Consider the following 23,548-nt stretch of genomic DNA (forward strand, 5'->3'; position numbering starts at 1 on the left):
GCCCCGGTAACCGCCGCAGTGGCTCCGCAGCCGGCGCGGGCGGCGGCTCCTCCTTCCTGCGGAGAGAGCGGGGCGGGGGGCGGCTTCCAGGGAAACCCGGCCGGGATGTTCCCCCCGCGCGGCTCCCGAGCACAACTCCCGCTCTCTCCTCTCTTTCCCCGTTCCCCGCCGGGCCCGGGACGCTGCGGCGGCGCCGTTGGGGCGGGGGGGGGGGGGGCAGACAGGCGCTGTGCGCATGCGCGGGCTGCGGCGCCGTTCTAGCACTTTCTGGCGCGCAGGCGCGGCAGCCGGGCGGGGGTTGCTATGGCAACCGGGCGGCGGGCCGGGCCGGGCCCCGCGTCACCGTGTGGGGGTTTGGGGGGTTCGGGGGGTCCGGCTCGGAGGTTTTGGGGGCTCGGGGGGTCCGGCACCGTTCCCGCCGCAGCTCCGGAGCGGGAGGGCCCCGCGCCGTTCCGGGTGGGCGGCGTGAGCGGCTGCCTGCCCGGCACGGAGCCCCCGTGAGGTGCGGGCCTGAGGGCCCCTCGTGGGGCCCCCGAGGTGGTTTCGGGGTGTTCTCATAAGGCTTGAGGTGTGTGTGTGTGTTGGGAGGGGTCTCGGGAGTGTTTGCACGAGGTTTGTTTCGTAGGATCGTTAAGGTTGGGAGGGACCGTCAGCAGCTTTGAGCGGAGCAGGGTGACATGAAAAGCTCGTGGGTTTCATAGAATCATGCAGGTTGGAAGGGACCTCAAACATCATCAAGCTCCAACCCCCCTGCCATGAGCAGGGACACCTCCCACCAGACCAGGCTGCACAAAACCTCCTCCAACCTGGCCTGAAAAACCTCCAGGGATGGGGCATCAACAACCTCCCTGGGCAACCCGTCCCAGCTCCTCACCACCCTTAAAGGGAAGAATTTCTTCCCAGTATCTTTTTCTTCCTAATATTTTTGCTAATTCTATCCCAGGCAGCTAGTGCTTCTCAGCTACCTGCAGATCCACAGGAAATTACAATTCTTTTTACAGTATTTTTTTTGCTGAGTCACCAAAGCTTCCCTCCAGCAAAGTGCTGTGCTGGGTTAGATCTCTCTCCTGGGCAGGATCCTGCAGCCCTGTCATGAGGCAGCCAAGCTGGATAAATGCCACCTTCACCTCATATCTCACTCTGCTGTGCTCTTCACCATCTACCATCAAACTTTGTTAGCCCAGTCTTGCATGGATGGTTCAGCCATTGGTCACAGCTTCTCCTGAGCACACTTTGATTGTTGTTTTAGCAGAGCCTTTTTATGGTTGTATATATTCATTAGGATGCCAGCAAGGTCTACAAGTCTTAGCATCTCTTCTTGTTTCATGATACATCTGAAACCTGAATCAGGCTCCTAATTGAGTTCTCCAAACCTGGCTAGTCTCAAACTCCTGCCTTGATGTGGCGTGGACTGAGGAGAAGGCAGCAGGTGACATCAATTCTACACCAACAGCAGGCTGGGGCAGTGCTGTGTGTCATCCAGGCACTCCTACAAGACCAGAGCTACATCAGGGCTTGTGCTTGTGCACGTTATGATCTGTGCTTGGAGAACAATAACCCAACTGCTGCTGTGAGTGGGTCAGATGAAGAGGTGGGCAGGAGAGGAACAGCACTGTGAGGCTGGAACTGGAATAGGCTCTGGTAGTTGGCTTAATGCAGAGGTTGTGGTGATTGATATTTCTGGCATGTAAACAACATATTCCTCCAGAGATGCTGGAAGGAGCCCAGGAGCAGTCCCAGAGATCGTGGCAGGAGCCCTAGGACATGAGGAGTGACCTGAGAGGATCCCAGGGAGCTCCAGGAGGTCTTTCATCAGCCCCAGAGCTGCCCAGGCAGGTCTAGGAAGACACGCAGGGCTCACCCTCCACATTCAAAGCCAGAATGCAGGAGGTTTTTGCAGTTTACTCTGAGATGAGCTGAGTGATGCAAAAAGCATCAGGGTGCAGATTTATCCCACCTGGTTACAGACATTGATTTGAACAGCTAAGTGGGCTGTGTTCACAGCAGAGTCAGTGGGAAGGGATGGCCTGGCCCCCTGCAGCTCTGAAAGGCTCTGACAACACCTTTCTGTTCTCTGCAAAGCCCAAATCCAAAATCACAGTGTTGTTCCAGTCTCAAAGGCAGGTGGGATGAATCTGGAACCAGACGTGCTCCCAGTTTCCTACAAGGATCAGTAAAGAGAGCTTGTCCTCTGGGACGTGATGCCATCTCCTCAGGCTAATGGAAGAAGGAATCCCTTCTTTCTGAGTGAAAAGAGAGGCTGTAGAATGTCTGGCCTGTGTTCTGCTGTCTAGGAAAGTACAGTCAGCAGGAATTCTCGGTGAGGCGTGCTCAGAGCAGCGTCAGTAATCTGTGCTCACCCAGCCACTGCAGGGCTGCTGGGAGCTCTGCTGCTGCAAGGGCTGCTGTGTTTGATGCAGACACAGAGTTGTTTTTTCAGGCAGGAAGGGCTGCACCTCAGTGACAAAGATCTTTTTTTCCAGTTTGTTAGAAGTAGCCTTTGTAGCCGGGGCTTCTCACAGCCTGTGCTTCAGCCTTTGATGTTTGGGAAGCTGTTCTGCAAGGTGGAGAGTGAGAAATGGCTGCCACCCCCAGCATCCCCAGTAGCAGCAAAAACAAGTGGAAATACTCTGCTTTGTGAAGTCTTCTGATACCTCTCTCCAAACTGGCAGCAGGGTTGCACCCAGCAGAGCAGGGGTATCACCCTGTGGGGCAGCTAAAGCTTCTCTCTTGTGATGGAGCCTCCCAAGGTTTCCCTGGGAGACTGAGCCACCCAACAGTCTCAGGGTCAGGAGGCATTTCAAATTATTCACACAACGTTGATTCTTGCTAATTCTAACCCAGTCAGCTTGTATTCCTGTTCACAGCACCGTGCAGATCCACAGGAAACAACAATTCCATTTTAATTATTTTTGCCTTTTTTTAAATTAAAAGCAAAATGCCAGTGTTTCTGAGCTGGCTGGGAGGTGGAACACAGCCAGGCTGCCAGGAATCTCCATGGAGAGCTGCTGGACCTGCCGACCATCTTAACCCTGGGACTTCTGATGCTGTGGCAGCCCAGCAACCTAATTACCAGGTGCCAGAAGGTGAGCTGGCAAGTAACGAGGCAGGTTTCTGCCAGAGCCTTGTCTCACATGAAGCATTCCTTCAAAGGCAAACATGACACACTGACAATTGGGCACATTCTGGGAGGGGAGAAAAAAATAATGGCACATTCCACGGTCCTGCCTGAGGAAAAATGCTGAAGTGGGTTTCTCATTGTGGTGGGTTTGGTGGCAGCACAGACACTGCTGCAGATTCCAGGGGCAGCTGGAAAGGAGCTGGGGTGGCAGAGAAGGGAACAGCTCGAGCAGGGTGGGGGTGTTTGTGGCTCCCACATCATGTCTCGCATTGAAGACATTTGTTATTGAATCATAGAATCACAGACCGGTTTGAGTTGGAAGGGACCTTAAAGATCATCCAGTTCCAACCCCCTGCATGGGCAGGGACACCTCCCACCAGCCCAGGTTGCTCCAAGCCCCATCCAACCTGCCCTTCAACACTGCCAGGGATGGGGCAGCCACAGCTTCCCTGGGCAACCTGTTCCAGTGCCTCACCAACCTCACAGGGAAGAATTTCCTCCTAATGTACAACCTCAATCTCCCTTTTCCACTTTTGATCCATCCCCCTTGTCCTCTCCCTCCCTGCCCTTGTCCCAAGTCCCTCCCCAGCTTTCCTGGAGCCCCTTCAGGCACTGGAAGCTGCTCTAAGGTGTCCCTGGAGCCTTCTCTTCTCCGGGCTGAACACCCCAACTCTCCCAGCCTGTCTCCAGAGCAGAGCTGCTCCAGCCCTGGGATCATCTTTGTGGCCTCTGGACTCTCTCCAGGAGCTCCATCTCCTTCTTTTGTTGGGAACTCCAAAACTGGACACAGTTCTACAGGTGAGGTCTCACAAGAGCTGAGTAGTTATTTGATGTCTTTGGAAGCTCCTCAAACCTTCCTGCAAGTGACAGCTGAGGATGTTTCACCTCATTAGGTGCTTCTCAGTGTCCCACCTGTGGGTTTGCTGCTGCAATGGCTGTGACAGCCACTCCAGAAACCTTCAGGGGCTGCTGCTACCAGGCCACAGTGCCTGGGCCTCAGCCAAAGAAAAAACATGGCAGTGCAGTTAAAACTAAGTTGGAAATTACATTTTTGTTTTGTTGAACTATAGATTAGTCATTTTTAAAAACTTTTTATTGTGTTTGTTGGGTTTTGTGGTTTGTGGGTTTGGTTTTTTCTAATCTATACTGCTCCCAGCATGGAAACAGATTTTACTGTGAATACAATTGGTTTGAGCAGAGTGGGGAGACACTTTCTTTAACTTTTGAGTGTTGCCTTCCCCTTCTACTGGATGTGGTTGCTGTGTGCACTGGTCTACAGAGATGATCCCTCCCCTTGGCAGCAGGCAGACAACAGCTGTAATTCTTCTCAGTGCTTGACCTGCAAGTGTGTCTGTCTCTGGAATAGCATCCTAGTCTGATCTGAGCACCTGGGGCTGGGATGCTGGTGGGGCTGGGATGCTGGTGGGGCTGAGATGCTGGTGGGGCTGGGATGCTGGAGGGGCTGGCAGGAGCCCAAACAGAAATCACAGCAGAAACCTGAAGCCCTAAGTTCAAGAGAGGGACACTAAGTGGGGGTGGAATCCAGGCCCCAACACGGAAAAGCTTTTGGTGTTGGAGTTATTCCAGGTTTATGGGAACACTGAAGTATGACTTGGGGACCTTTTGTGCAGACCTTTTGTCATTCTTGTTCTTCTGATAGTCACTTCTAAGGATAAACAATACTTAGTGTTCTATAAATTCTTGCTTCTGAGAGACTGAAGTTACTGAACTTGAGAAGCTGCTTCCAGAGACTGGTGAGATGTGCAGTTATGGGATTCCTGCTTGAGAGAAACAGGAATAGTTGAATGGGATTGAGCCACAAAAGTCCATCCAGTGGCTCATCTCTACTGATCAGCAGTGGTTGCCAAAGAAGAACAAAGCAGACATTTATGGGTGTAGCAGCTGGTTCAGGCAATTCTTTAGCCACAAGCAAGTAACTTTTGGTTTCATAGACCTGATGGATTATTTTGACTTTATTTAATCAATTTTTGCAGCTGTGTAAACTTTTGGCATAATTAACCTGTTGTGAGTCCCAGCAGCTCTGTGGAAGAGCAGCTCCTTCCCTTTGGCTTGGTGCTTGCACTGAGTTCCTCTGGAAGGCAGCCCTGAGCCTGTCACTTCCAAGCTGGCATTCAAGAGAGTCTTAAACGTTGTTGGTGATTATCATGAAACAGAAGGTAATGCTAAACCAGCTTTTACTTGTTCAGCATTAATTGGCAGTTTACTTCTCCTTCATGTTTAAAACCAGTGAACTTTGAACACTGTTCCCATCAAGCTTCCCTCATTTAGTTCCACAGCTGCTCTGCTGTACATGGTCCACTGATAAGGGCTGTAGGTATCACTTTCTTTAGCTCAGGAGATCTGTTTCTCTGGAGAATTTCCTGCAAGAAGTGGTGACTAATTCGATCACAAGGTTTGCACATGGTGACACTCCCTGCTGTGACCAAAAATAAGCTTTCCTTCACACACAAGTTGATTTTCTCATTCCTCTGTTTCTCTCCTTTTCTTCATTCCCAGTGCAGTCCTCTTCCTATTAGGGATTATTTATCCTTCCTTTTGTTTCTAAATGAGCTTTACATCTGTACTCCATGCCCATCTCTCTGCACAGAGACCTTCTTCCTTTAAAGCCATGGCTTCTTAAACCCTGGGGTCACAGACTCATAGAATGGTTTGAGTTGGAAGGGACCTTAAAGACCATCCAGTCCCAACCCCCTGCATGGGCAGGGACACCTCCCACCGGCCCAGGTTGCTCCAAGCCCCATCCAACCTGCCCTTCAACACTGCCAGGGATGGGGCAGCCACAGCTTCCCTGGGCAACCTGGACCAGGGTCTCACCACCCTCAGAGTGAAGAATTTGTTCCTCATGTCTCACCTAAATCTTCCTCTTCCAGTTTTCATCCATTCCCCCTCATCCCATCCCTCCCTGCCCTTGTCCCAAGCTCCTCCCCAGCTTTCCTGGAGCCCCTTCAGGGACTGGAAGCTGCTCTAAGGTCTCCCTGGAGCCTTCTCTTCTCCAGGCTGAACACCCCAACTCTCCCAGCCTGGCTCCAGAGCAGAGCTGCTCCAGCCCTGGTATCATCTTTGTGGCCCTCTCTGTACTCTCTCCAGGAGCTCCATCTCCCTCTTATCGTGGGGGCTCCAGAACTGGACACAGTTCTCCAGGTGAGGTCTCACAAGAGCCATGGAAAGTGGGAGAATCCCCTCCCTGGCTCTGCTGCCCACACTGTTGGTGACACAGCCCAGGACACGGGTGGTTTCTGGGCTCCAGCACACAGTGCTGGCTCATGTTGAGCTGCTCATCACCCTCAGGTCCTTCTCCTCCGGACTGTAATCCCTGCTTAGAGCTGCTTTCACTTGCCCCACGTAGAGAGCTCCCACACCCCAGTGTGTCTTTCATCTGTGTCCACATCAGGAATCTCCTTGACGATTTTCCAGACAAGCCTGCTTGCTGATTGATTTGTGGTGGGAGCAGCTTCTCCAGTGCTGGAGATTCCCGAGGCTTCAGCGCTGTCCTGCCAGCCTCCCTCTTGTGACTCAACCCTGTCATTGCACACTCGGGGCAGCAGCGATTCCTGATTTTGAGTTTATCTGACTGGGACAGGGATCTGAAAGAGCAGGAGGGCTCTGGATATCTCATACCGAGGGCACAGCAGAACCTGGGGCAAAGACACTTCTTCTGCCCGCTCTCCACTGTGCACACAGGGATGTTTGCACTTGAACATCCAAACACTCTTGAGTTGCCTGGGTTGGATGGAATTCTGAAAGGACTTTTCTGTTAAGAGAGATGTGGCAAATGCTGGAGATTTGCTGGTCCCAGTATTCACTTGGACTTACTCTTCTGAAAACATTTCCCCCTACTTAAGCACTGGGTTCTGAAGGAGCTCTTGGAGCAGGAGTGACAGTCCATAAGGTAGGACATCCACATCTGATGGCTTCCTGCTTCTCTGGAAGATGTTCAGGTACATGATCATAGGCAAGGTATAGGGACAACATAAAAATGTGCTGATGGACCTCTACACCCAGCCATCCCAGCAGCCATCCCTCTCAGCTCTGTAGAATGGACCATCATTCCTCTCAATTTGTGTGGGAAGTCGTTGGTACAATCTGGATGGGATGTACTGGTTGGGAATCCATGATGGTTTGGATATGGTATAAACTGGAAGAAAGGCAGGACCTTCAAACATGCTGAAATGAAGTTTAGGCCACTCTAGCCAGCAAGCAGGTCAGCTAACCTGTTATGTTTCTGGAGCTAAAACAGAGAAAGAGCTTTTTGGTCCCAATTTTTGTATCTAATACTTTTGATTCCCTTCTTATTGATAGTTGTGGACAGCAGGAGAACTGCCATGCCATGTGGGCAGCCATTATCTGCCAGAAGAGCTCTCTGGTGCTTCACCCTGGGAGAGAAGGGAGGGAACTATGCATAAGGAATGTATGGACAATTAGAAAATCCTCTTATTTAATTATTTACACAATTGTTTTGTAACCCAAGGGCTGCAAGCATTTTTGTTTCAGAGTGAGTGAATGTAGAGTCTCTTTTTAAGTAGATTTCTGCTGTCCAGGTGATCTGGGGGTCAATTCTGCAGACGTGCTGACATGAAGGAGCTGCTTCTACAGAGGGCTGGGAAAAAGGGGTTTATTCCTTGTATTAGTTTCCATTCTTCTAATAGATTCCCAGTTTGGGGGGTTTTTTTTTGCCTTTTTTTTATGGCTAAAAGCACACTTCAGGCCTTTTAAAATACTAGTTGAGCTCATGGTCTAGTAGATATCTGTAAGTGTGGGGGTTTTTCTTCTGCCAGGTAGAGAATGATGTGTCTGGCTGCCCATTCCAAGCCCAGTTCACCTGGTAACCACGGCTGCTGGGAACTGGGCAGCACTGTCCTTGTCACTGTCCTTGTTTTGCTATTCCAGTGCAATGCAGACACATGTGTGGCTGGTTAGAGAAGGTCCCGTGGCTCAGGAATGTTGGCCACCTGGGGTCTGTGGCAGAAGGGAGAGCTTTGGAGTGCAGAGTAAATGGACACTGTAGAGGCAACGGTTGAGGAGGGGATGGTAATAATCTGGATTTCTGTGTCTCTTCATTTGGAGAAATAAGGTGGGGAAGGATAAAGAGCGATATGAGGAGATGTATGTAGAGCTGGACATGGACATGGAGCTGTTGGAGTGAGTCCAGAAGAGGCCACAAAGATGATCCAAGGGCTGGAGCAGCTCTGCTCTGGAGCCAGGCTGGGAGAGTTGGGGTGTTCAGCCTGGAGAAGAGAAGGCTCCAGGGAGACCTGAGAGCAGCTTCCAGTGCCTGAAGGGGCTCCAGGAAAGCTGGGGAGGGGCTTGGGACAAGGGCAGAGAGTGAGAGGACAGGGGGGAATGGATTTAAACTGGAAAAGAGAGATTGAGGTTGTACATTAGGAGGAAATTCTTTGCTGTGAGGCTGATGAGACATTGGCCCAGGTTGTCCAGAGAAGCTGTGGCTGCCCCATCCCTGGCAGTGTTGAAGGGCAGGTTGGATGGGGCTTGGAGCAACCTGGGCTGGTGGGAGGTGTCTCTGCCCATGCAGGGGGTTGGAACTGGATGATCTTTAAGACGCCTTCCAACCCAAACCATTCCATGACTCCTGCCCCCATGGCCTGCAGGAGAAGGCAGCAGCAGCACTACTTGGAAGGAGTGATGGAAAAGGAGGGAATAGGGCTGGTGCCTGCCATGTGTGGACCATGAGGGAAAGATCTGCAGCCATTGAAATGTCTCGCTGTCCCTTTGATGGGAAGAGCAGCTTCTAGCTCAGGAGTTGAGGATCTGCTCTGAACCCAGTGGTTTTGGGTTGTCTTGGCTCTGCAGGGCATGGTTTGATGTCAAATGGTCCTCAAGTGTGGTGGATTGAAGGCTCAGGTTGGACCATGGGTGTGTGACATCACTCAGAGCAGCTCAGTGGCACCTCTGAGGCAAAGTTCAGTGTCAGGAGGACACGCTGAGCTTCTTGCCTTATTGCTCATTTCTTAACTGCATGGAAGTCCCAAAGCTTCTAAAGAAGAGCTTGGGGAGGTCCCAGCAGCCAGTGTCCTTTCTCTTGGCCCCTGTGATCTAATATTCAAAATCAAGGTGTAATGGCTCAGCAGGCCAGAATCCCTGGAGTCCTGGGGTTCCTGGCATCTCCCTGCCTTATTTCCCTTTCTGACAGTGGTAGGATTCTTCTTGGGCAGGTTGCAGATCTCATCCAAGAATCCCACAGTTCTCCTATGTGCTGACAGGTCACAGAGCCAGAGCTCTGTTTAATGGTTGTGTTTCCAGATGCAGGAGGAATGAAGCCTCAGGAATTGCCCTCACACTGCTGACTCCCCAGTAACCTCACTGTTTATTTTTTTTCCATGGGCTTTGCCTGAACCCCTCCTGCCTTCTTCAGATGGTTTGAGCAAAGAACACATCAAAGATGGGGGCACATCTCTCATCATCTAAATACCAGGAGCCAGGTTATCTGCAGTCATTTTCTGCCTGCCTGCCACTGGGAAGAAAGTGCCTTCAGGGGTTCTCATTGTGTACCCCGAAAGTACCCAGCATAACAGCCCTTGATCAACCAGAGGCACCCTCAGCATCCCCCCTCCTCCTCCCTGAAACACTCTGTGTTCACAATAAACCCCCTGCTTTCATCTCTAGCCAAGAAGAACACAGACAGCCTATTAAAATATCTTTAATAACATGATATAATTAAAAATATCTAACGTGCAACTCAAAGAAATGAAGATGAAGCTTGTTCAAATCTGTTTCCACACCCCTCCAAACTTGACTGACAGGTTCCAAACCTTCATTAATAGGCCTGAAAGTTGATGAATACCCCAATATTATGGGGAAGGGAGAAGATGAGTTGGCAGCATAAGGGACTAATGATCATATTTTAAAAGATTTATGTGCCATGGTAGCTTTAAAAATCCTGCAAGGCACATCCCAGCATCTGTGAGCATTTACATGTCTGTCTAAAGTGGCCTGAAATGAGGAGGAGACACTTGTCCCTTAGGCTTTTAACAGCCCATGTGTTTAAGTCTCTGAAGCAACCAGAGAAGTAAACTCTAAATTCTTTGGTCAAAGGACAGTGTTAGGCTAAATCCATCCCTTTTCTTCACAACAACACAGAGAATTCGTACAGCACCTCATCTTTTAGATGAGCAGAACAGACCAGACCAGAGGAGCTGGAATGACCAGAAGGTCCCAGAGGAATCCTGAGTATTGGATTATAAAGTAACTCTGGTCACAGTCTAATAGGGAAGTAATGGGACAGACAATCAGCAGAGCCTCTGTTCCTGGGTCTGCTCCTCTCTACTGGGCAGTGTTAGATGAAGAGCTGCACCCTCAGACTCAGGGAGACAGGCAGCTCAGTGCAAAGGAGCAAACTGGTGAACCTCAGCCCACCATGCCCTCAATTTTAGTAGATGTGAAATGAAATGTGTTAATAAGTCCTGGTTAAAGAGTTTAAATTGACAGCTCTAACCCTGCGTTGCCATGACTCAGCTGAGACAGCAACTCAACTCTGGCTGTGCCCTTGGTTTCTCCTTTGATGCTCTGCACATCCGAGACCAAACCCCATTGCTTTTGGAGGATTCTTGGCCAGCAGGAGCTGGGAGGGACACAGAGGTGGAGGAACAGACAGATCAGTAACAGCAGGCAGAAAATACCTGCTTTCTCTCCTAGAACATGGAAGCAGGGTGGCTGTTACATTCGATATTTTAATGCTGTTCCAGTCTTCACTAGTGGTGACACTGGAGGTGTCCTCTCTCTTGCAGGCACAGAAGAGGACACAGCCCCTTTTTCAGCCACCACCTCTCCTGACTAGACAGGATTCTTCAATATTAACTGTACAGTAGCTCAGAGCCTGCCTGCTCAGAGGCATCGTTTCGTTAGCTTAATGTGAGTAATTTCAGCTGCAACCCAAGCAAGATCTGATCATGCTGCTCTCCTCTGGAGAAGGAACAACTTGCCATCCAGCAGGAATCACAGCTTCCTGCAGAGCAGGATCCGTTGTCTCCAGGTACAGTAGTGCAAGTGCTGGCAAGGTGACAAGGCACTGGGAGCCCTGCCCTCTTGCATCCTCCAGTGACTTACACCTTTGGGATGTCTGTGTGTACCCTGTTAGCTGCCCTCTGGCAGGAGGATCACATCCCAGGATACGTGTCAATTGTCATCAAAAACACTGCTGTTCCTGTCACTGGGGCTGTTCTCCTTGACCATCACTCGGTACGAGATGCGCATGAAGGAGCCAGTGAGCAGCACAACAAAGAGGATGAGGAGCAAAGACCAGACCCCTGGTTCAATCCCCTTGAGGAAGCTTGGGCTGTCCTTGGGGATGGTGTTGGTCAGATTCAGCAGGTACCCAAGAGTCCAGCCAGATGATGGATCACCCATCTGTGGAGTTAAGAAGGAGGAGAGGTCAGAAGTGAAGACAGCTGGACCCAGCTGTGTTCCTGTGCACAGGCCCAAGGCCTCGTGTGCCTTATTTGAGACTGAGCCAAGGATTAGGCTTGAAATGAGGAGCTCTCCCAGCTGAGTGCACTAATAGGCCCTCACTGCCCTGACCAGTCTCACCTGGGACTTCCACCCCTTCCATGGGCCTGGGAGCTCCATTTAAGCTCTGGCCTGGGCAGCCATCTCCTTTTCCTGAGCAGCCATTCCTTTCCTGAGCTATAGGTGTGTGCTGTTCCTTCTTCTGCTCACTGACTGGTTGTCTCAGGTCTACATTGTGGGTAGTTCCATCTCTGGCCCTGTTGCCTGGTTGAACCTCAGACCTATGTTGTAGGCTCCCTGGATGGACCCTGGACCTGCCTTGCCTTAGTCTGCTGGTCAGCACTGGCTGCCCTGCTGTCCCTGAGGTGGTCCCTGCTCAGTGGGACTCTGCCTGGGCTGGCGAGTTGTGAAGAGGGCTGGGAATGGGCTTTCATTCCTTTTGTGAAGGGCAGGACCCAAATAAAATGCCCCTGTCCTTAGGGGCTCCTCATCCTGAAGGAATTTCAGAGCTTATAAGCCAGTTATGAATCCTCACTAGTAGAAAGGTGGTTGCAAGGGGGTAGGGCAGCTTCTTTTGGCTCAGGAAGTACTATCAGCAGTTTGTCCTTAGCATGAAGTGCTGATCAGGTCATACTTCCTTCCCTCTTGGGCACAGACTCTCAAAGAAGATATTGCTCCAGATGAGGTTTTGACTCCTATTTTCCAGTGGGGACAAGTGGAATCTCTAGCTCTCTGACACTGGTTTTCTTCCTTATCATAATTGTGAGCTTATTTTGGAAAAAAAACATCTTGCTGGAGAAGCCCAGCTGGTCAGGGCCTGTGGGAGCAGGCCAGGTTGGCTTTACTGAAACCAGCCCTCCCTTGTAACTGGAAATACCACAATGCAGGTGACTGACCTTCTTCTGGAATGCAGTCCAAACAGACCCATCAAAGTCAAATGTGTATCCCTGTGTACTGAGATGAAAGATGAAGGCAGACACAAGGCAGTAATCAGCAAGGGTGTCCAGGCTTCTCTTGGACTCCTTGACCAGCTGGTGTCATTTCCAAAAGAAGATGGGGGGGGGAAAAAAAGAGGTAAATATTCAGTAGCTGACTTTCAGGCTTGCTGTAACCTCTGCTTTCCTGCTCTGGGCCTGACTGTGGGACTGGTTTGTGTCCTGAGCAGACTGAAATGGCATCTATCTCCTGGGCTGTGGTCTGGGAACCCGTGTCAGCTCTTAGTGCCTTGGTTCCCATCTTATTACAGACCAGGCAGCTCCAAGAGCTGCAGGACTGGCAGCCAGGTCTCCTGCAATTGCCTTGCAGGGGAACTGCTTGGTCTGACTCTCTGCTCTCTAATTAGGCTGAGCTGATGCCACAGCCTTTCTCTTAACAGGAACATTAATGAGAGAGGGAGATGGTTATGGGCTTTGCTACCCCATTAGCAAACCCTGTAGAAATTGCCCAGTTTGAAGGTTACTGTGAGTGCTCAGTCAGTGCAGATCAGCACTCCTCAGTGTGCTCCTCAGCCACCAACTGAGGAAAGAACTTGGAAGTTCCCTTGGCTTGGTCTCCATGGGCCCTGGAGATGGGGAAAGCCCTGGAGTCTGAGTGGATCTGTTCCTTGCACTTGAGGAGTGAGCAGAGAGCCTTCCTGTTTACTCTGTAATAGGCAGTAGAAGGTTCTTGTGGCTTTTCATTGAATTAAGTCCAGGTGTTACCAGCAGCAGCTGGGATTTGAGAGGAAGGGAAATAAGTGGAGCCTGTTTCCTCAAAGTAGAAAAACCAAAAACCAGGTGAATCCAAGTTTTCCCCTGAGGGAGCCTGTAAGTTATGGCTGGGTCAGTCTGAGCCCCATGGGTTTTTGTAACAAACTGCTCCTTGCTTCCCACTCTCCCTGCACACAAAGTTATTCCACAGTTACCTCTTTGGCAGACATCCCACACAGCCTGTTGACTGCCTGACCCAAATCAGGAGAGGGCACAACTTCTCTCATGAAGTCCATGGCCTCAGAGATCACCTACAACAGCAGCAGAAGAAATGATCAGTGACTGTAGGAAAGTGTGAGCAGCTGTGGGGCAGGTTGATGGGTGCCTTCCTGGTGGGCCTGTGGTGGTGGTTATGGGGTCTCTGGTGGTGGTGCAAGGAAGACAAGCAGCTCTGTTGCTGCCTGGAGGTGGAGACAGGACAGTTCCTACCTTGCATGCAGGTAGGAACCTTCCTGGCCCTGCCTGAGTAAATAGACTAGTACAGATGCTCCTTGGCACCGTGTCCATGGAAGGCTCTCAGGAGCAGGGAGCTGTGGAAATTTCCATAATTCCTCCCTCTGAAAAACACTCAGTTTGTTCTAGGATCTTGAAGTGGCCCTGGCTTAACAACCCAATGACTTTGGACACTAGGTCCAGGGGCTCAGGGATGAGCATGCTTGTGGGTGGGAGATGCCCACATGTTTGTTAAAGGATCTTCAGCTTTACTACAGAGTTGGTGTGGGAAGACCTGCTCAGCATGCAACTCCTGGCTGTTCTATCCCCACTGGCTCTGTGGAGCTCCAAAGTTTCTCTTGCAGGCAGACATTGCTGAGACATGGATAAAGAAAAGCCCTGTCATAGTCATTGCTGGGAAGCCTGTGGTCCATATTTGACCAGCTGCATGCCAATGAGGGGGAGAGGGCAGGAGTGGCCAGAGGAGATCATGAAGATGATGGGAGGGCTGGAGCAGCTCTGCTCTGGAGACAGGCTGGGAGAGTCGGGGTGTTCACCCTGGAGAAGAGAAGGCTCCAGGGAGACCTTAGAGCACCTTCCAGTGCCTGAAGGGGCTCCAGGAAAGCTGGGGAGGGGCTTGGGACAAGGGCAGGGAGGGAGTGGACAAGGGGAATGGATTAAAACTGGAAGAGGGGAGATTTAGGTGAGATATTAGTAAGAAGTTCTTTAGTGTGAGGGTGGTGAGAGCCTGGCCCAGGTTGCCCAGGGAAGCTGTGGCTGCCCCTTCCCTGGCAGTGTTGAAGGGCAGGTTGGATGGGGCTTGGAGCAGCCTGGGCTGGTGGGAGGTGTCCCTGCCCATGCAGGGGGTTGGATCTAGATGATCTTGAAGGTCCCTTCCAACCCAAACAAATCTAGGAGTGCATGTGTGCAGCACTAGCCAGGGCACTGGCCCTCTTGGCTAGCACAGAGCCCAGCGTGGCTGTTCCCTCTGTATTTTTTAATGCTCAAACCAGTCCCATTTCCTGTGGTTTTCACACCACTTGCATACCCAAGTGTAAATGAGAACCCACCAAAAACCTGGTCCGGAGGGGCTTGGAAACACTGCTGAGGGAATGGTTGGAGAAGCTGCAGGAGGAGGAAGAGCTGAGCAGGCTCTGCACGAGGCTGGTGCAGGCGGTGGGATCGCTGGAGCCGGTGATGTTGAAGATCTCCTCAGGGCCAGGGATGTCCAGTGTGTCACCACTGACAGCACAAGGCCCGGCGTGCACGGACTGCCACTGCACCTCCTGGGAGTAGGTGAGGGGCCAGCAGGGGTTAGACACAGCTGTAGCACTTCTCTGGTCCTAGAGACAATACAAGAAGGACAGAGGCCGCAAGAGAGGGTTTGGTGTCTCAGGGCTTCACAAAGGAGGACAAAATGCGACACAGTCATTGATCTGGCACGTTCATCAATGTTGTCATTGAGCAGGCAGGCTGCAGATGTTTCCCAAACCTTCTCTCAGTTCATCAACTGCAAGGCCCAGATGGATGCAGCTCCTGCAGGGTGCAGGGGAAGCTGCAGTCACTGGACCTGCTGGGGGAGGCTGAGGTGTCCCAGCCCCACCTGCTCACCCTTCGACCAAAAATGCAATTTCCATGAATCCTGTGCTCTTTCTAATTTGAAAGAAGAGGCTGTGCTGGTCTGCCTTTCAAATTGCAGATTTGTTCTGCTTGGAAAAGAGCTTTAAGATCATCAAGTCCAACCATAAGCCAACTCTACCAGGTGTAGTGCTAAACCATGTCACAGAATCAGAGAATGGTTTGGGTTGGAAGGGACCTTAAAGACAATTTAGTTCCACCCCTGCATGGGCAGGGGCACCTCCCACCAGCCCAGGTTGCTTCAAGCCCCATCCAACCTGCCCTTCAACACTGCCAGGGATGGGGCAGCCACAGCTTCCCTGGGCAACCTGGACCAGGATCTCACCACCCTCATAGTGAAGAATTCTTTCCAATGTCTAACCTAAATCTCCTCTCTTTCAGTTCTGATGTCCCTCAGCACCACATCTATAGGCCGTTTAAACACCTCCAGGGGTGGTGATTCAACCACCTCCCTGGGCAGCCTGTGCCAGTGGCTCAACCCCTGAAGAACCAGTGTTCAGGAATTCCCCAGTATGAAGCTGTGATGAAGTGGGTCTTCATGTGGGACGTTCAGGTCCCAGAGAGGGAAGGTGTGGTTCCTAGGGAGGCAAGGGGATGTGCAGTGAGTAGTTTATCTCTGAAAATTAGATTTTGGTGGAGACTAAAATGGCTCGTGAGTTTGCATCAGATCCTGCCCCCTCCAAGTGAAATCAAGTTTGGAAGAACCAAAACACCTGCATGTTTTCCAAATCAAGTGTTGCTTTTTGAAAGATGCTTCAGGGTTAATGTCAGCAAAGGAAACGCCCCTCGGGGAGGGTCCTGGTTGGTTCCCAGGTGCTGCTGGTTAGGCTGCCCTAGGTTGGAGGGGCAGTTCAGAGGAGCCAAGGGAGGCCTTTGCCTCTCTTCACCCTAAAGGTGACCTTAGCACCTCTGGAGGGCAGTTTTAAGCTCGTGTGTGTGAAGGAAGAGCCTGCAGGTAGGAAACTGTGTGTGGCTGCTCGGGGGGCACCGACTGAGGCACAGAGAGTATGTTTTCCAAGTGCACTGGGCTTTTTTAGACACATGCAAATGCCTTCTCCTAGTGATTGACATTTTGCCCCTTTTGCTACACCCTGTGAAGCTGCTGTTTAGTGATATTGTATCCAGGATCCTTGCAGGTGCCCTTCTGGCAGGTACTCACCTGGATGAGCCTGGAGAGCAGCCGGTGGCGGAGTTGCTCTGTGGTGTGGCAGGGGCAGGGCTGAGTCTGCACCTGGTGTGTCTGCCCGTACAGCTGCAGCCTCACTGCCTCCTTGGGTGCCTGCTTCTCTCCTTCCACCTTGGAAGTGAGCTGTGTTGAGGTTCCTCCCACGGACAGGACTCCTGCCATCCCCTTCCTGGATGGGACCAACTGCCCTCGCCAGTCGTACTGACCCAGAAAGAACCAGAGAGGACAGGTCTTAAGAATTCTACACCTGAGTCACAGATGCAAGCATTAGTGCACAGAGGGAGAAAGCAGCTCTCTGGTGCTGTACAGCCTGACTTTTATTCCCCCTCTCCCCCCACAGGACCTAAGGATGGTGAACTGGTGGCTTTGGAGGGAGCAGGAGCCGTTGCACAAGCACTTCTCACAGCCAGCAAGAGCTCACGGCCCTGGATGGCTGCTCAAGGCACTGGTTTCAGCAGGTATGAGCAGGGGAGAGAGGAGAGGGGTGGTGGTGAGGAACAGGAGGGAGGTTTCCAGGTGGGCAGTTGTGGGCTTCAAGTGCTGCCTTGAAGCTGAAGTGATCCTCCTGCTGAAGAACCCTGTGGTTTCATCTCTTGCAGAGATGATCCAGGCAAAGTTCTCAGCACAAAGAGGAGAGTTCAGGTGGGTGTGAGCACTCTGGCCCTGGCTGGGGAGCCTGTGTTGCTGCCAGCAGGGCTAGCAGTTCCCTAACTAGTGCCTGCTTGCTGCTGGTTATCAGGACTACCTTTCACTTCCCTGATGTGGAATAACTCGGTCTAACCCACCTTTTCCTGCCCTTTGAGTTCTTCTTGACACCCTTTGGCTGGAGAAGCCATGGGTAGAGCAAGGAAAGTAAATGTGTTCTTTGTTTAGCAAGTGCCTTCTGAACACAGAGCAGGCCCCATGCTGGGACACCCAGCTGTGCTCCAACTCCTGGTGAGGGGAAATGTGATGGGCTTTTGTTTTGGCAGCAAAAGCCTCTGCTCTTCTGCCCCCATGCACAGGATGCTGTGTGGGACAGCTGGGCTCCAGCAGCAGCAGTGCCTGCTTGACAGCAGTGCTGAGCTCAGAGCTGGGCAGTTCTTTTTCCCCAGGACCAGGCTGTGTAAGGTCACCTCTGGGAGCACCCTGGATGTGTCATCCAGAAAGCCTCACATCTGTAAGGGTTTCTGCCTGAACATGTCCACAAAAGGCTGTGTTAAAGCTTTGTTCCTTCAGCCTAGCTATAACCATCTCACCTTATGTCCCCCAGCCAGCTGATGTGGGACATAACCTGCCCCCTCTGCAAGGCAGTTGTGCTTAAGCATTGTTTGAATGACCCCTCCACGTGTCTCTGTGGCTGTTTGTTCCTGGCAGGTGCTCAGCTGAGCTCTGCACTCCCCAGGCAGGGCTGTTCCTTTACCTTGAAGAAGTTCTCCAGGACATAGTTAATGGCAACCCAGTTGAAGGCTTCCTTGTCTTGGCTGGACAGGATTTGTGCCCCCTGAAAGTCAAAGGGGGATGACTTCAGGGCCACAGCCAGGGCAGCAGGGAGACCATCAGAGAGGGCAGGATGGCTGAGGCTACACAGAAAAGAAAAAGAAGGCACATTTGTTGTTACAGGGCCCTGCCAGGGGCAGGCTGCAGTGGGGGCACAGCTGCAGGGCTTCTGCTCTGCTCCCCACTTTGGGTTGTAGCACAGAGACACGGTGACAATCCCACTCCTGCTGCTGCTTCTTCTCTCTCCCCTCACGTGGCACTGGGGGCAAGAGCAGCAGAGGGATGATTTGAGCAGTTGTGCCACCGTTCAAGTTTGGGAGCTTAGGAGGCCCTGCCACTGAGGGGATTCTGTGGCCTTGCCCCACTGACCTGGTCCCCTCAAGACCTTCCTTTTCCCCTGGGTCTAAAAGGAGGCAAAGGTCCCAATAATGAGGTGACTGAGAACAAGATCCACAAAAGTGTGTATGATGAGGGGGCTCTTCCCACCACCATTCCCAACCTGCTGACAAGGAGCACCCCTGCAAGCCCAGGTGGGTTGTCACATACACTGAAAACCCTTTAGCTCCCAGACCTGGGTGTTTTACCCAGCACTAATTCCTCGTGGCTGCTTGTGAGGACAGTGTGGAGACACAGCCCTGCTGTGCTCCCCTGGAACACATGGGGACCTGTGGAAGGTTTACCTGACTAGCAGCTTAGGGGTGGAACACACTGCAGAGCAGACAGGGTGAGGTGCATTTAGGGAATGATCCACATGGCGTGTGCTGATCTCTGGGTGTGGGTTTGCAACATTCACTCACTTCAGCTGCCCCGTGCTGGCGGTTGCTCCCAGGTAGAGAGGGGTTTGGCTGTGCTGCTCTGCTGGGATCTCTTTCTGGGCCCAGTTCAGACATGGCTCCAAGCTCTTCCCAGCTTTCTGAGGAGAATCCAAGTAGCTGGAGACTCCCAGATCTGAAGACAGAGGGGGAAATAATGAAATTTTCTAAGGAAAGGTTTGGGAGAAGTGTGAGAGCTGTTATCCCAAGAGGTTGCTGCCTTGGGCATGGTTAAAGAGGACCTCTCACAGCAGAATGAAGTTCTTCCAAGTGGCTGTCCGGCTAAAATATGGTGCTGGGAGCCAAATGTGTGTGTGTAAATGCCAAATTGGAGTGAGAGAACCTGGCTCTGCTGCTGGGACATCCCCTGTGTGGCCTCAGCCACGGGACTGCTGCAGCAGGGGGTGGCTCAGCCCACAGAGGAAGAAATGTGGCTTTAGCCACTATGCGAGATAAGCCAGAGGACACGGTGTCATGCAGGTGGAGCTGAGACAAACGTCAGCTCTGTCCTCCAGCCACTTCCTGCTGTGTTGGTGGGGGTGGCTTCTGAGCCTGCAAGCGAGATGCCTCTGCTCTAGAGGCAGCTGGTGCTGTGCAGAGGGAAGCTGTGTGCAAGCCTTGGCTCCTGTCCAGATTCAATGGGGTCTTAAATGCTGGTTCTGAGGTACTACCCAGAAGGAGCTTCACTTCCCCATCCTCTGGCTCTCACCACATGCTGTGCTCCCCTGGGCCCTGTCTGGGCTGAGCTGCATCTTGCCTCCAGCTGCTGAAAGGCCACACTGCCCTGCAGACAGAGACTGCTTTGCACTTCTGGGCAAGAGACCTGCCTGGACCTCCTGCTGCTGCTGACAAACTGCTGCACTGAGCTGCAGTTCCTGTTTCTGGCCCAGCCAGGGAACATGGCAGCAGTCAAGGGACACATACAAGGTTTCAGGGAGCTCCTGTTGCATCTTCTTTGTGGGGTTTGTTTTGCTTACAGTCTTCAAGGGCACAAACCCTCTTCCCTGCTTGTGCAGCTGCCCTCCCACAGCACATGGAGCTGAGAGTTCAGGGCTTCCCAGCATCCTGCTATAATCAGGTTTCAACATCAAAGCAAGATTGAGAGATAGAGAAAGAAAGCCCAAGCATTCGTGCATGAAACCCTTCCAGCTGGCTTTGGCAGGGCTGAACTGCTTCAAACTAGTGAGGAAGACCCCAATATCCTCCAAGCTGTAACACCTAAAACCAAGATGAACTCGTGCTTGTGCTGTCAGACCCCACGTGGGGGTTGGAGTCTTGGCACCACTGGTGGAGCTACACCATGTATTGTCCAGGGTACAGTCAAGAGGAGGCAGAAGATACCAGGAGTCACCCTGCAGCCAGATTTATTTCTGTTGCTTTTCACTATCTCATCTGGGTGAGAAGCTCTGCCAGTGATCCATGTGAGCACCAGGACCAGCCCCATCCTCTCTGTGTGCCTCCCAGCCTGCTGCAGGCCAAAAAACAAGTCACCTGCTACTGCCAAGTGCTCTGATGTCCAGTTGTGTGGCTAAATCTGCCTGTGTCAGGAAGTCTCATGCTGAAAATAAGCAGCTTGTTCTTCACTGTCACCACTCAGTGTGCAGCTGGATGGTCCAGGAGCCAAGGAACTTGCAGCAATGGTCCAGACACAGATCTCTGGGCTTCCATCCATCCCATGCCAGCCCCTCAGACCACCAAGCATGAATCAGGCACCTTACCTGGCACAGGACAGGAGCTCCAGTCCCTGATCACCCCGGTCTTGTTCACCTTGGTAGTGGTCCACTGGTAGATGAACAGGATGGTGTGGGATGGGCCAGCATCCAGAACAATTCCATACTGGAAAACCCCAAAAACATTCCAGGTAAACACTACTGAAATGCACCTTGCTTTGTATTGGTAGGGTTACTCAGCAGTTTGTAGGTGCTCTGGGTAACCCACGGGTCTGCACTGCAGTGTTTGAGTTGGCTTTTTACATTCAATGAATGAGTGAAGCCAGAAGATGATCTGGGTTTGCAGGGAACCATCTGCACTTCTGAATATGCATGAGGGGTGGCAGAGCAGAGAGACACCCAGAAACACATCAGAGCTCCAGTGGCAGGCTCTGTAGCTGTTCCTGAAACCAGGCACAGGGCTTCCACTGAGAGCTGAGCCACCTGGAGCTCAGGAAAAAAAGGTCCTAAAGCAGAGGGAGATGGCACTATCCAGGCTCTTGGCTGATTCTGGGCCTCAAACTGCTGCCAGGTTGGTTTGCTAAAGCTTTTGTGCAGGAACCAGAGGGCTGCAGCTTGCTCCTGCTTCTGAGGACCCCCAGGCTCCCATGTCTGTTTGATGCCCCACTGCAGAGCTGGTGTGACACGGGCTGGGTTTGTCCCCATGCCTGCCAGACCTGTGGGAGCTGCAGCACATTGTGACCAACCAGCAGACCCACTGTCCGGGGCAGCAGCCCCACGGAGACCAAGATAATGTCAGAAGCAGCAGCAGCAAATGTGAGACTTCTCAACAGCTTGTCCACTGCCAGCTCTCCTGTGTCCTAGCAGGGAGGCCCAGGGCTTTCTCAGCGAGTCATTGGGGCTGGAAGGGACCTGTGAAGATCATCTGGTCCAGCCCCTCTGCTAGAGCAGGGTCACCTACAGCAGATCCCACAGGAACACATCCAGGTGGGTTTGGAATGTCTGCAGAGAAGGAGACTCCACAGCCTCTCTGGGCAGCCTGTCCCAGGGCTCTGTTAAACTCACAGTAAAGAATTTTTTCCTTGTGTTTAACTTGAGCCTCCTGTGCTCCAGCTTGTGCCCATTGCCCCTTGTCCTGTCCTTGCTGGAGTCTGGCCCCACCCTCCTGACGCCCCCTGTGTGTATTTATAAGCACTGATGAGAATCAAAGAATCATTAAGGATGGAAAAGACCTTCAGGATCATCAAGTCCTATACCCTATCACTAAATCTTCTCCTGAAGCACCATGTTTACCTGGTTTTTGAAAACCTCCAGGGATGGTGCCTCCACCCCTCAGAGAGACCCCCCCTTCAGGCTGAACAGCCCCAGGGCAGGTGCTTCAGTCCCCCCATCATCTTTGTGAGCTGAGCCGGACTCTCTCCAGTAGCTCCTTGTCTTAGTCTCTTTGCAGCCCAGTCTGGTCTCTTTGCTGCTGACCAAGCCTTGCTGAGCTGCACCTCGTATGTGAGGGTTAGGAAATGAGAAGTCAGTGCTCTGTGGCTGTGCTGCAGGTTCCCACACTCAGAATAGCCCTGATGGTAGCCAAGGGTCTCCTCCTCCCCCCTCCATTACATGACCCCAAACTGGGACATCTACACAGACAGGAAGCAACTCATGGGACCTGGGAGGTAGGTGGCAGTGCACAGTCTCAGCTGTATCCTGCACAGAAACAGTTGTTATCTGGGGCTGAAGAGGAGGAGAAACCTCCTGAGAGGTTGATGTTGACATGGTCAGAAGGTGTTTTAGCACAAGACCTTCCTGGGAGCTCCCAGCTACACCAGTCAGCGCCTGGGCCAGGAACTGGTGGGATTGGAGCTGGAGCAGAAATGTGGAAGGAGGATGGAGCTCCCTGCCTGAGCCTGCTGCCATCCTGTGAGTGACAGCTCCTGTTTCTTGCTGCTACACCAGCTGCCTCAGAAGAGGAAGAAATGAATTGGTGTTGGTGGAAAAACCCGGATTATTTTTTTTTCCCTTCACAAAACCAGAGGCTGCTCCTCAGAGCACAAAGGAGAAGAGATCCCTGCCTTTCTGCCCCAGCTCAGCACCAGGGAATGACAGAGCATGGAGCAATAAGGTGTCTTGTTTTGTTTTGTTTTGTTTTGTTTTAATCCAATGCTGTTTCTTGGAGCAGTGTGGAGGAGGGGTGGCATCTAAACCTGCAGGTTAACCTACTTCTGCTTGATGACACCATCAGTGCCACGGGGCTCAGCTCAGCCTGCAGCAAGAGGCAGAGTGGATGGGCATTAACCCCCTGGTCACCACCAGCAGGTTGGCTCTGCAGTTAAAATCAAGGACAGAAGAAGAGAAAGCATGGAAGAGGATATTTATTTAAGACACAAGCAGCAGGTCAGGGCCAGATTCCCACAGACTTTCAGGAGGGACCTAGCACTTTCCCTCCACTGGTTGCTGGCTGCTCTGGGGTAGCTCTACGCCTGGACTGTCTCTCCTCAGCCTGTGGTGGGCATCTCTGCTGATCCGTGGACCATATCCAGCCTGTACTTCCCTGACCAGCCAAAGGGACTGCCTTGCTTTTGGTTGGAAAAGCTACAGCATGTTGAAGGATGCCAACCTGTCCCCTCCTCAGCCTGCGCTCCGGGCTCAGTAGCGCAAGGAATGTGAAAAGCAACAAACCAGACCCGTTTAAATTCCCAGCTTGCACAAGGAAACAGGCAGGTTCTCCTTAAGCAGCAGCCCCACCAACAAGGAGAAGATCCTCTGCTTATTGCCCCGGCTTGGCTGCTCTTACCTTGGTCCTGAGAGGTGGGATGGGCACATCTTTGGTGGAGACACAGAGCAGCACGATGCCCGTCAGCCCGGCTGTGATCACCAGCCACGGGGGCAGCAGCTCCCGCCAAGACATGAAGGGTTTCCTCCTGTTGCAGAGTCAAGAAGAGGAAGCAGCAGAGCAGCAGAGCTGGCAGCAGCTGCTTGGAACAGCCTTT

The 23,548-nt window shown here is 52.1% G+C and overlaps 1 protein-coding gene across 1 annotated transcript; it reads right to left on the reverse strand.

The window, feature by feature from the left end:
- Window positions 1–11,272: 11,272 nt before the first annotated feature.
- LOC127392500 (ectonucleoside triphosphate diphosphohydrolase 2-like) lies at window positions 11,273–23,530 on the reverse strand. The gene is made up of 9 exons (XM_051636548.1): window positions 23,353–23,530; window positions 20,616–20,733; window positions 18,883–19,033; window positions 18,009–18,168; window positions 16,580–16,807; window positions 14,853–15,125; window positions 13,506–13,601; window positions 12,499–12,633; window positions 11,273–11,503 (listed from the first exon to the last, which is right to left on the reverse strand). Exons 1-9 carry the CDS (start codon window positions 23,464–23,466, stop codon window positions 11,273–11,275), a joined length of 1,506 nt encoding a protein of 501 aa, XP_051492508.1. The 5' UTR covers window positions 23,467–23,530.
- Between the last annotated feature and the right edge of the window lie 18 nt (window positions 23,531–23,548).

The sequence above is a fragment of the Apus apus genome, chromosome 19, assembly GCF_020740795.1.
Source record: "Apus apus isolate bApuApu2 chromosome 19, bApuApu2.pri.cur, whole genome shotgun sequence".
Classification (NCBI taxonomy): Eukaryota; Metazoa; Chordata; class Aves; order Apodiformes; family Apodidae; genus Apus; species Apus apus.

What these genes read in the sequence shown, in the direction of transcription:
- LOC127392500 (XM_051636548.1), bottom strand. Translation starts at nt 23,466, where the DNA reads ATGTCTTGGCGGGAGCTGCTGCCCCCGTGGCTGGTGATCACAGCCGGG. An exon ending in CCCTCCGGACCAGGTTTTTG is followed by an intron (nt 13,602 to 14,852) that starts GTGGGTTCTCAT and finishes CTGCTGTTGTAG; the next exon opens with GTGATCTCTGAGGCCATGGA. An exon ending in GTGGGATGTCTGCCAAAGAG is followed by an intron (nt 12,634 to 13,505) that starts GTAACTGTGGAA and finishes AAATGACACCAG; the next exon opens with CTGGTCAAGGAGTCCAAGAG.